This window comes from Condylura cristata, unplaced genomic scaffold, assembly GCF_000260355.1.
Source record: "Condylura cristata isolate star-nosed mole 26May11 unplaced genomic scaffold, ConCri1.0 scaffold00027, whole genome shotgun sequence".
Classification (NCBI taxonomy): domain Eukaryota; kingdom Metazoa; phylum Chordata; class Mammalia; order Eulipotyphla; family Talpidae; genus Condylura; species Condylura cristata.
Window position 1 is genome coordinate 16,222,196 of NW_004567128.1, and position 12,446 is coordinate 16,234,641.

General features: G+C 38.6%; 1 protein-coding gene across 2 annotated transcripts in view; it reads right to left on the minus strand.

The window, feature by feature from the left end:
* Positions 1–12,446, minus strand: part of DMD (dystrophin) — a 1,782,468-nt gene that overhangs the window by 631,041 nt on the left and 1,138,981 nt on the right. For both annotated transcript variants that reach the window (XM_012730298.1, XM_012730297.1), the window contains one exon: positions 8,858–8,959. Coding sequence is in view for 1 of the 2 variants with exons in the window: in XM_012730297.1 (XP_012585751.1) it covers positions 8,858–8,959 (102 nt within the window). In the remaining variant the exon portion in view is untranslated. The remainder of the gene's footprint in view (positions 1–8,857; positions 8,960–12,446) is intronic.

Consider the following 12,446-nt stretch of genomic DNA (forward strand, 5'->3'; position numbering starts at 1 on the left):
ACAAACATCTTTCTCCAAAGCACCTGCTGTACTTTGGAGTTGAAATTGACCATTTGGGTATTACGGAAGTTCTATTTTGTTCATTGGTTTTCCTTTTGTTTCTTTGGTATGTGCCTTTCTATTCTCTCATCTTTTCTGGTAGGTTATAAAGTTCTTTTGGGTTGCAAAGTATTTGCCTACACATTAATGCAGCATTTTTTTAAGATTTATTAATTTATGCATACAGAACTGAGGTACAGACCAGAGGTGCAGGGGCCGTGAGAGGATTCACCAGAGACAGAGTGGGGAGAAGGACAGCCAGATCGGCAAAGTACACTGCTGAGGGGAGCAGCGGGCGGGTCAGGAGAGGTCTGCCGCGCCATGTGATCACCTCGGGGGCAGGGATCAAACTCATGCTGAAGTGGCTTTAGCTTCTTAGAGCTGGGCTTTAACACGCTGCGCCACCAGGGAGGACCCTAAGGTAGCATTTTTACCTAATAAACTTCAAACAATGCACAATAAAAATCTACAACAAAACGTAGGAATTTGCTAATGATGTTAATAATTTATAACAGATTTAAGGGAATCAGATATGTCTAAATGACAATTTCAAATATAAAATCAGTAGGACAGTATCTAACAAGCACTATTAATTCGATTTCTAGAATTTAAAACCTTTGAATATCCTAAGCGCAATATAGATACCAGGCTTTTCTTACAAGAGTTCAAAACTCAACAAATATTGTGGAATTTTATTTCACCCAGAGGGAGAAACTCTGACATCATTTACTTCAATGGCAAATTTAGCTTCATTATAGAGGAGTCTTATTTTCATTATCTATAGTTTCAAAATAGTCATTAAATGCTACGTGACAGAATGTGAAATTTCTTTTTCTACAAAGAGCAGAAATTAATTACCAGGAAAAGATGATTTCTGAATGTATTTTTCCTTTCTTAGTTCAAGGTAGGATACAATATTAAGCTTTGTGTTGGGACTGTGAAGATTTGAAAATCTTGTATTTTCTTATGTCAACATTATCTTTTAAACCTGTAATTCATTCTTTTTTAGTTTTTGTTTGCAACACTGCATACACTGCCACTGTGTATCACTACAGCTGGCATACAATTAGTGACTGCATCATTTAAAAAGGCTCCCCCGGGCGCTCTGGGTTAGGATGCAGCACTGCAAACTAGCCACAGCCGCCTCCGTGTGAGTTCGATCCCTGGCCTGGGAAGTGAGCCACATGGCATGGCAGATCTCTTCTGTCTCACCTGCTGCTCCCTTCAGCAGTGTACTTTGTCGATCTGGCTGTTCTGCTCTCCAGTCTGTCTCTAGTGAAGCCTCTTAATGTCCCTGAACATCTGACTTGCACCCCATTTCTGTATAAATAATCTTTTAAAAAATAAAACAAAACAGGCCCTCCCTGGTGGCGCAGCGGGTTAAAGCACAGCACTGAGAATCTAAAGCCGCTTCCTCTTGAGCTCGATTCCTGCCTGCCCCGGAGGTGACCACATGGCGTGGCAGACCTCTCCTGACCCGCCCGTCCACCTATGGCTGATATACGTAAATATGCATGTGAATATTGCAATATTGTATGGTCTGTTTCCATAAACTCAATTAATAAAAATGAAGGCCAGGAAAGAAATTCAAATTTCAAAAAGGCTTGCCCAGCTCCAAGCTCCAGTGTGAATAAGTCTAATTTGAGACATTTTCCAAAAATATTTCCTTAGAAAAAAGTGAACTCATATCTGGTCTTTATATCTTTTGTGTCTCAATCATATTATTTTGATTTACAAAGCTGAGCAGTAGCCGGGAATGATCTCAAGAGATGTGAGTTTGTGATATATATAAAAGCCATCTGACAGAATTGGTTAATAAAAACAAATGCATTAGTTGATAAACCATTTTACAAATTATAACTCATGGCAAAAGCTGTTGTTAACAAGGCTTTCAAAGATAGTTTTTAAAAGTGAAACAAGAAGTTATCCTGACAGGGTGATCAAAACTAAATCATAATAGAAAAAATAAAAAGAATCCCTCTCCTAACTCTTTGTGACTGGACAGTGAAATTGGGCTAAAACTTCCAGTGACAGTACTGAGAAAGTGAAAAATGTAGGTGGAGCTAGGTAGGGATGATGGTCCAGTTGAATGTAAAAAGTCACAGAAAACAAACTATATGTGGACCAGGCCACTCTGCTACCACAAAAATCACTAATATGAAGCACTATTGCTTCGTGAAGAGTGATAACTCTGACCTGCTTTAATCTCCTCACCTTCCAGGTAAAAACTGTTAAGACTGGGAAAACAGGTAGGTAATGATGATGACGTTTAGAATGGAGTTAAGTATTGAACTAAATGAGGGTATACAGACTTTGATTTATAACGATGTACATCTGAAACTTAAAGTACTAATAATGCAATGTTACTTCAATAAACAAGAGGAAAAAATGAAGATACTGATAACCACATTGACTCTATTTCTTGATAAAATCTAATCCAGAAATGGCTTCTACTTTCCCAGTTTCTTTTTAGAATCTGACACCCACCTGACTCCAGCCAGCTCTTTGGAATGCCCCATTACTGAGATTCCTCACAGCCAAGCTGGACTGCTTTCTCCTTTGCTGCAAAAAGCTAAATGGTTTTGTTTGTTTTTAATTTTATTGTACTGAGGTTAGATTGGTTTACAACACTCAAGTATAAGATCACATCTCTTCAGATATATGTTACCCTGTTACTACACCCACCACGAAGGCATCTAAACTTTTTTTTCCCCAGATCAAAAAATACTTGTGTTTATTTTTTCCTTCCCTTATATATATACACACATATATATGTATATACATACATATATGCATATATATGCATACATACACACACACATATATAAAATCGTTTATTTTTTAAGTGCTTGCTTTTTTTCTCAGATGTAGTATCCACAGAATTCCCACCACCAGTTCACCTGTGCACCATCACCACAGTCCCTATGCTCTCCCCTCCTTTGTTTTAATCTCTCTCCCTCCATGGATGGAGCTAGAAGGAATTATGCTTAGCAAAATAAATCAGAAGGAAAAAAATCTGTCGTGGATGATCTCACTTATTGGAGGAATATAGGTGGACCAAATTAGGCATCGGGAAAAAAAATGAGAACACAACAAAATAGAACACAAACTTTTACATTATAATTATGTCCTTAGGCCCTCCCTGGCAGTGCAATGGGTTAGGACACAGCACTGCAAGCTGGCCACAGCCGCTTCAGTGCAAGTTCAATCCCCGGCCCTGGAGGTGACCCACATGGCACAGACCCGCCTTCTGCTCCCCTCAGCAGTGTACTTCCTCGATTTGTCTGTTCTGCTCCCCACTCTGTCTCTGGTGAATCCTCTCACCACCCCTGTACCTCTGGCCTGCACCCTAGTTCTGTATGCACAAATAAAAAAAAGTAAATCATAAAAATAATTACTCTCTTAGTAGCCTCAGACAAAGAGCTTTAACAGCATCGTGCAGCCATTCAAAGAGTTGCATTCTTCAAGTAAGTTAGAAGGAAGACAGCGAGAGTTGTAATCTTGGAGAACACATACAAAGAGTCCTACTGAACTTGTTTCATAAAATATAAATGTGGCAAAGGCAGTATTTCTCATTTGGGTGTCATTTTATCAAATGTGAGCTTTAAAATATGGAAGTGCTCCTCAATTAAAAAATTAAATATAATTAGACATTTGGCAATCTCATCCGTATTCCTAAATGTTTATGTTTACAAGTTGTTCAAAATCTATGATAAATTTTATCTTCTCAGTGGGAAAGTAGGATTCTCTTTATATTCAAACACACGTGATAGCATGTTTTCAAGCTCTCAGACTTTAACACTTTCTCTTCAGTTGTAAAGCTAACTTATGTTTTTTTTTTGATGAAGCTCTGTTACTTGTATATTAATAAATTATAAAATCTGATAGTGCTTTTGCCTTTTGATAAATGCTCTTCCAACTTTTTCTGTTATCACTGACATGGAAATTATTCACGCTCAGGCTGCTCATTTGAGGGAACAGACACCCACCTTTTATCTTTGTATTGATCTTTGATAGTGCAAACAAGTTGTGCCAGTAGGTGAAACCTTAAGCCTGAAAGACAATTTATTCAATCCAAATAGTGTTATAATTGTAATAATTATAACATTTTGACCAATAGGACAATTGATCTGCTATCCCACATATGTGTCTTCAGACACAACTCTGCTGTAGTATGTTGAACATTACCAGGCAAAAACAAACAAACAAACATAAACCCTAAGGAAGTTCTTGGAAATGTTACGATGTTGATGTTGGCAGTAGCGCAGACTATAGGGAGGGGGAAAAACAGCTTAATCTAGTTAATTAACAACAAAACAGCTGGGAAAATGAAACATCCTGGTTGTGATTGACTGTAATTGAAAATGACTAATGATGCTGTCACTTTGCAGCTTATATCTGAGGAAATGATGCCTGAAAGATTATAATTGCCCTCTTGACCATTTGTCTACAGCAATTAGTTTGTGTTAGAGGTTGAGGTGGAACCCTTTGGCCAAATATTGAAGGCTCCAAAAACCTTATTTTTCCTGTTACATTTAAAAATAATTTAAGAGCAGTAGTAAAGAAAATGATTAGGTTCATGTTAGCATGAATGTTTTTTTTTATTACTTAAAAAGTTAGCAAAGCAAACCATTTGCTTTCATATATCACTGCAGCAAGTAACCAAAACAATTTAAGACTCCATTAATGCTCTCAGTTTTAATATATGGAGGACAATGCAACACTCATTTCCAATTATATACATGGATTTAAAATATTAACAGATATAGTATTTTTATAGATTATGGTAAAGAATTGAATGTGAGTTGGGGGGAATGTAGAAGGTCTAAGCCCTACAAAAAGAATATGGAGGTTTCTCAAAAGCCTCAAAATGAATATCCCACATAATCCAGCAATTCCAATCCTGTGTATCTACCTGAAGAATACAGAAACACTAATATGAAAGGAAATTTGCACTCCCATATTCACCACACCACTGTTTACAACAGTCAGGATGTGGAAACAGCTTAAATGGCCAACAATAGACGAATGGATTATGAAGAAGTGATACACACACACACACACACACACACACACACAGGAATACTACTCAGCAATCAAAAGAGATAAATTCATGCCATTTGCAGCAACGTGGATGGAATTGAAAGAGACAATGCTAAGTGAAATAAGTTAGAAGATAAATATCAGAAGTCTAATATAGAGAAACCAAACTAAGAACCACACAGACAATCTTAAAAGCTAACCCTTGAAAACGGACTAGAGAACTGGAACATCCAAAGGGAGAGGGGAAGGAGTAGCCAAAGAGGGAGGAACACATGGGGCTGTGTTGGTGGACTATGGGGGATTTGGTAGTGAGTACCCTATGGTGAGGATGCCTGATGGAGAGAATCTTAATGTTACCCCAATTAAAAGAACAAATTATTATTTCATAGAACAGTTCTAGAAAAGATATAACTTCAGCAAAATACTTCACAATTGAGCTTACTTATCTAACCAACGTTCCAATGACATAATACTGTGTATATGGCATGAATCTGTGTAGGGGGACAGGGTGGTAGAAAGCAAAACAACAACCTTATTTCTTCAATCATATTATTCTGAGCTATTTCCTTAATTTTGCATCAGAGACTCGGTGTGACATTTACAGCATTCATAGACCTGTCTCACAATCTACATTTGACTTTTACCAGAAGTCCTCAGAGAAAATAAGGAGAAAGTTGGCTAGTCAAAGATGACATAAAACAACTTACCAATTTTGAAATTTACAGAAATCCTAGAGAAGTTGATGAAATGAAGGAAAAGGAAGAAACTCAACAGGGATGAGCCCAGTTACCAAATAGGTCTCAGCTTGGGAGGGGAGCGTAGGAGCTGAGCAGACAGGCTGTCTGATGCGGCATGTGGAGATGCCAATAGACAGTCAATTTCCTAAGAAATAGAATCATTCTCTGATGTGTCCTTAATTAGAATGTCTGCAAGCATTGGGCATACTAATTATCTATTTAAACACTGGATCTTATATACACATCACGAAGCGTTTTCATTTTCTTTTTTAAGAATATCACTTTCTTCATAATTGTTACAATTTCCAAATGTACCTCTCCTTTTCCCCCTCCCCGTCCACCAAAAAAAAGAAAGAAAAAAAGAAAGAAAGAAAGAAAGAAAGAAAGAAAGAAAGAAAGAAAGAAAGAAAGAAAGAAAGAAGGAAAACCTGAACAACTTCTTTCTTGCAAATGCACTGTGTTTAGGCCCTCTCCCCTTGTATGAAAGGTGAGAAAGTTGAGAATTAAGGAGAAAGGGTATTTAGGAATCACACTAAACCTTTTGACACATGAACTCACACTTGAAAGCAGTTTTGTTTCTGTACTATTAGAGCAATGGATCACTCTCAAGAAAAATAATCCCCAACTGTTAAAAAGTTTTTGATCCAAAGAGGTGTTGCCACAGCCCCACTGCTTCCTGCCTTGAATTCCCTGACCAAGCCACAGGGTCATTGCTGAGCCTCTAGTGTTTCAGTTTACCACAAGCCCCAGCTTATCTTCAGGCATTTGCACAGTCGTGACCCAGATCAAAAACTGCACATGAATCAACTATTTATCTTTGCCCTCAAACGCCCAAATGAATCTTGCCCTTTTGCCACTATCGATGTGATAGACTGATTCCTCAAACTCAAAGGGTAAGTGGTAGAAGAATGGAATTTCACTGAAGTTCTGCTTCTCCCAAATGAGCTGCTGTGAGAAGAAATGGGGAAGGAGGGGGACAAGGAAGAAGGAAAAATGGCTGACTTCCTCAGAGTGATTTAAAAGAATGCAAAAGGAGCGCCTCCCTGGTGGTGCAATGGGTTAAAGCACAGCACTATGTGGCGATCCACAGCCACTGTAGCATGAATTTGATTTCCAGCCAGGGAGATGACTCACACAGAGATGACCCACAAGGCACAGCAGACCTCTTCTGACCTGCCTGCTGCTCCCCTCAACAGTGTATTTCAGTAGAGCTACATCTTCTGCTCCGCACTTTGTCTCTGGTGAATCCTCTCACTTGGCCTGTACCCCAGTTCTGTATGCATACATAAATCTTTAAATAAAATGACACAAAAGGGAAGGCAACTATGTATCTCCTTACTCTTTCTCATTTCAGAAAGCTAATTTCCCTCTTACATCACTAATATGGTAGTAGAAAGCAGACATGCTCAGGCCTGGCAGATTGCAGTTGGAATCTCAAAGCAGCCCAGGAGTTGAGGGTCTACAGAGAAATAATAAGCTAGCATCAACTGCTTAGGTTGTTTATAGGCAACCAAATCAAAGACTGTCTCACCAGGTTTCAATTAAGAGTTGCGTGTTTGTTTTTACCAAGGCACAAAAATAAAAGCTAAAATAAATACCCATTTATAATCAGCCATGGTTGTGTCCCATTATCCTGCATAACGTCTTTGAGGATCGACCACAGAGTACCCGGAGAGAACCTAACCAACGATCCTGGTGTCTATTTGGGTGTTCTCTGGAGCAGTCTGCTCAGGGATTGGCTTTCTTTAGCACAATGATGGAAAACCTGTCACTGAACACTTCCAGGATCTACTCTAGTTCTCCAATCTTAACACAGAAGACATCATTACTGCATGAAAATGTTTGTCTCTGGCCTGAACTTGATGCAAATTATCATTTGGGGGAATGTCAGGGAGTAGACACACTGCATTTGTGAGTCAATGCATATTGTTATCTACAGAGAAATCTGGGCTTTCAGCATCTTGTGTTTAGACACTATGCTTAGGCTAACCCTTTCAATTTACCTAAGGAAAAGTTCCTTGTAAACTGTAAGGAAAACAAACAATTTTCTAGAAATAAGCTTGGGCCAAGCATAAGCAGTGACCTTGGAGACAGATTCTAAGGCACAGTAATGTTGTTTGCAAGGACAAACTAGTTCTATATAATGAGGTTATTGACCTGTACTGTTTCAGAGCAGTTTTAAACATGAGGGTGAGGCTCACTAAATCTCAGCCTGCAATATTAGCTAAAGAAACCAGGACTGATCAATAAACAGCCACCATTCCAGGCTTTTGGGAGCCATTATAATTTTGGTCAAATGCAGAAAATAAGGTAACCCATTCCCAACATCTATTTATCCATGGACCCTCATTTACAAATGAAAGTCATTCATTAGCCATTTCTTGAAAATTGATCTGGCTTTCCATTTCTCTCCCCATATAAAGGTCTGCAAATACATAAGTCCTGGACTTCAAAACGTACAAGGAAAAGGCAAAGAAGTAGCAAGCTTTCTCCCAGGACAGCTTTTTACCAAAGAGAGAAGCAATTACATGACATTTCACTAAAAATTCTTGACCCCATAAAGTACTGAAGCTCGAATGCTGATTTTCCCCTTTCATAAGAAAGAGCAACAGAGAAAAGAAAGGTCACAGACCATATTGTGATTCTTTACAGCTGGTGGAGACAGACAGTATGATGCAGTAGCTTGATTTGAATTAAGCCAAACAATATGAAAAACATCAAGGCTGGCAAGCAAAGCAATAAAGCCTCAAAGAATTTAATCTACCTTGAAGGTGGGGCTACTTTTGTACTGATGGCAGCGCACCAGGACAGAGATGAGCCCTTTAATGCAATGGCTCGTTAATAGCCTGAAAATCACAATATATAAATAGGACATGTTGAGCAAAAAGACAGCTCTGCTTCTGCAATTGTAGTATGGCCAATATTTCTTTGCAAGTTATTTCATTGATTATAAATAGACCACGTCAATGGCAAATGGACAACAGGGGAAGCGTAGCCCATTATGAGGTAATGGATATTGCTAGAGGTTGCTTCATTACCTTCACTGGCTGAGTGACTGGTTTTTCCTTGTACAAATGCTGCCCTTTAGACAAAATCCCTTCCACATCCGGCTGTTTAGCTTGAACTGCTACTTCAGTTTCCTGGGGAAAAGAACACATACAGTGCAGATTAACTTCACAGTTAGCAATAAAATTACTAAATTTAAATATACCCTTGGAGACTCCACATGTACTGCAGATCAATTTCTGCATGGCACACGAGGACACAAAAAAGTTCTTCTAAGTGTGGAGGGAAGAAATTGAAGTCGTTGTGAAACACAATATAGTTAAAATATTTATACAAAATCCCCTTGGATTATTTCATAATATCATCATGCAGAAACTAACCATCTATTTCTAAAAACAGTACAACATAATCCTGAGAAGTTTGGCATAAGAAACGTGACTAATATGGACAAATACTATAGTTAGCTTCCACACTTTCAGTAATCCTAATGTTACTTCTACTTGACAAACTTCTGATTTTTGTATGATTCTCCTTTGGGGTTTGGACCCAACATTTTGTTTGGAAATAGAAACCAAATGACTCTTTCCATGCCACTGTCAAAATTCTAAAGTAGCTTTCTGAAGAATACATCTGTAAAACACAGTATCAAGACCTACTGATAATTAAGCAGTCCAACTAGACAGACCTTTAGAGGAATAATGAGATTATTTGTTTAAGCTTGTTTGCTTTTCATCTGGAGAAGGCCGATGTAAGGAAGAAACAAACCAAAACCTCAAACCTCTTTAGATATATGCATATAAAGGACTTTGTCACCAACTGGTGTCTAGTTTTCTTGAAGAAAGAACAAAAGAAATGTGCATAAATTGAAGCTGAAGGAAGTGAAGTTAAATATTACATAAGACTTTTTGGATGGAACACTTGTTAAACACCAGGATGGAGTATCGATTAATCAATGTCAGGCGTCAGTCAGGGTCTGGGCAATCTTCCCCAGATAGCAACTCCTGATTAACCCGTATCTCTCTTCCTCCTTCTCCTCCCAACAGCATCCCAGCACTGCTGTGTGTACGTGTCTTCATGCCACAGTTTCCTTTATGTCCTGTGCTTGTACCTGTTCTCTCTCAGCTACTAAGAGCAGGGAGTCTGCTGTACCGCAATTATGGTAATTTTCTGTAGCGCAGGGGATGTCTTAGCACATATGGGTGGCCAGCATAGGCTTTTGAGAGGGATTACTTCTTCAGTTTCATAAGGATACATACAATGGGAGGCAGGTTCTGTTGGTTACAAATATCCACAGCTTCTTTTTTTTTTTTAAGATTTATTTATTTGTGCATACAGAACTAGGGTACAGGCCGGAGGTGCAGAGGCAGTGAGAGGCTTCACCAGCGACAGAGCAGGGAGCAGAGCAGGTAGATTGACGAAGTAACCTGCTGAGGGGAGCAGCGGGTGGGTCAGGAGAAGTCTGCTGCGCCATGTGGGTCACCTCCCTGGCCAGGGATGGAACTGGCACTGAAGCGGCTGCGCTGCTCACTTGCAGTGCTGTGTCCTAACCCGTTGTGCCACCACGGAGGCCCCGCATATACATGACTTCTATGGTAATGGTATGTGTGCATGTGTGTACACACACTTTCCCATTATGGACAACCATAGCAAACCTAAAATGGCAAATATTAATTTATTCTCTGTGATAGAATTCTCAAAGAAATATTTAAAATACCTTCCAAAATAGTAGCAAGTTCAGAGTTATAGTGCACTTTGTGAAATTCAGGGATTTCTTTCTTCCTTTAAAATTATTAGTAAATATATATTCTATGCCCTTAGAGTATGATTAATGTACTTCTTTACCAATGTTTAATAATTTAACCAATGTTTGATGGAGGCAGCACGTTACACCTTTCTCCTGTGCCCTTAGTCTTCGACTGCAAAAGATAGAGCCAGGGATACAATGGAGATGGAAAAAAAATGTACAAAATGATGTAAAAATAAACTGTTATAAAAATAATTTTTCTGCTAAAAAAAAAAAAATAAGAGAGCCAGGGATTGCAACTTGAGGTCACTGTCCAGAAGGTGTTGGAAAACAGACAGGGCCAGGGGACTGAGTATGAAACTACAAGGCATACCCTTAGGAAAAGAACACAGACAGCATAATTCATAAAATTTTCATTGGCAAATGAACTGAATGAGCAGCATGGCTGACTTTAAGTCCATCCTTCCACTTCTTATAGCTGCCAGGTGGACTGGGGAAGGTGGAAGGCTTACATGAAATGTGCATGTTTTGTACCTGCAGAAGGTGAAATGTTCCCTTTCAGGCCACCAAATTACCCTAGATTTAGTCCTCTGAGGATCAGTATTGCAGTCATATCACTTCCTTCTCTAGAAACATTTTCTATTAATATGCCCTCTGCCACTATTATTGCCAGCTCTTTATCCTTTCATGAAATAATGAAGAATTTAAGTACTTAGATCAGATTTACACCTGGTCCTACAGAAATAGTGCAGCGGGTGAGAGAAATCATGTTCAGCTCTAAATTCTTTGTGGTTGTTTCTTCTTGGCACTTTTTTGGAGAACTAGATCTCTAACTATATGTACTTTTGCATAGAATTTTGCACTTTATATCGTTTTGAAGATCAATTTCTACAATAATTTACCTCACTATATTTATTTGCAGTATGGATTTATTAGTTAAAGGCTAGGTCAGATTATTCGGGGCCAACTAGTATTGCTTGCAGGGTCAGCTGTAGTAAATCAATTAGATTCACTTACACATTTCTTTGGTATACATTTTGTAATTTAGTGTGAGGAAAATATATCATATGAAGCTGAAAATCAGACTGAAAAGATGGAAGTGTGCATGAAATAAATTGTAAAATGCTGCTATCCCTTCATGTCAATAAAGCTTGACATGGAAAAAAAAAAAAACAAACTAAAAAGCAAAGTAAGAAAACACACAGAAAAGCCTTGGCCTAATGGTGTGGCGATTCAAAGATAAGAAAATGTTGCTCAGATCCTTAGCTGTGGTGAAATGCCCACAAACTGCTATGCAGATATTAACAAATTAGAGATGTGATACATTAGCTGTGTGTCAAACGGTATTTCATTCGCATTGTCCCTTATCCTTACAATGCTACAAAAGGAGTATCACCTAATTTTACAGATGCTGAAACTGAGGGAGATTACCTCAGTTGCCCAAGAACACATAGCTGGCAGATGGTAGAGGCGAGATTATAACCAGGACGTGCTGACGCTAACCCCCCACTTTATATTTTATTCCCACTCTGCTGGGTGTAGTGTGTGTGTGCACACCGGCATATGTGTACACACATACATTAGGGCTTCTTGATAAAACGGGAAGTCATCTTTCTTAATATGCTATTTTTCTCATCGTTCACTCCAGTATCTCCTATAATATCTTTGCAGTGTGGAAACGAGAAAAAAAAAAAATCCTGCCTCTTTCCACAGAAAAGGAAATAACTTCTTACATAGCCTTTAAAATCCTCCAAGGGTATCTTTTTGTGGGTTTATGATTGCCAAACTGATGTTATACAGGTCAGAGAATTGGTTAGAGTAAACCTTTTATCTCACAAATGGCCTCACATCTTTATATAATTTAAGATAAGGTGAAG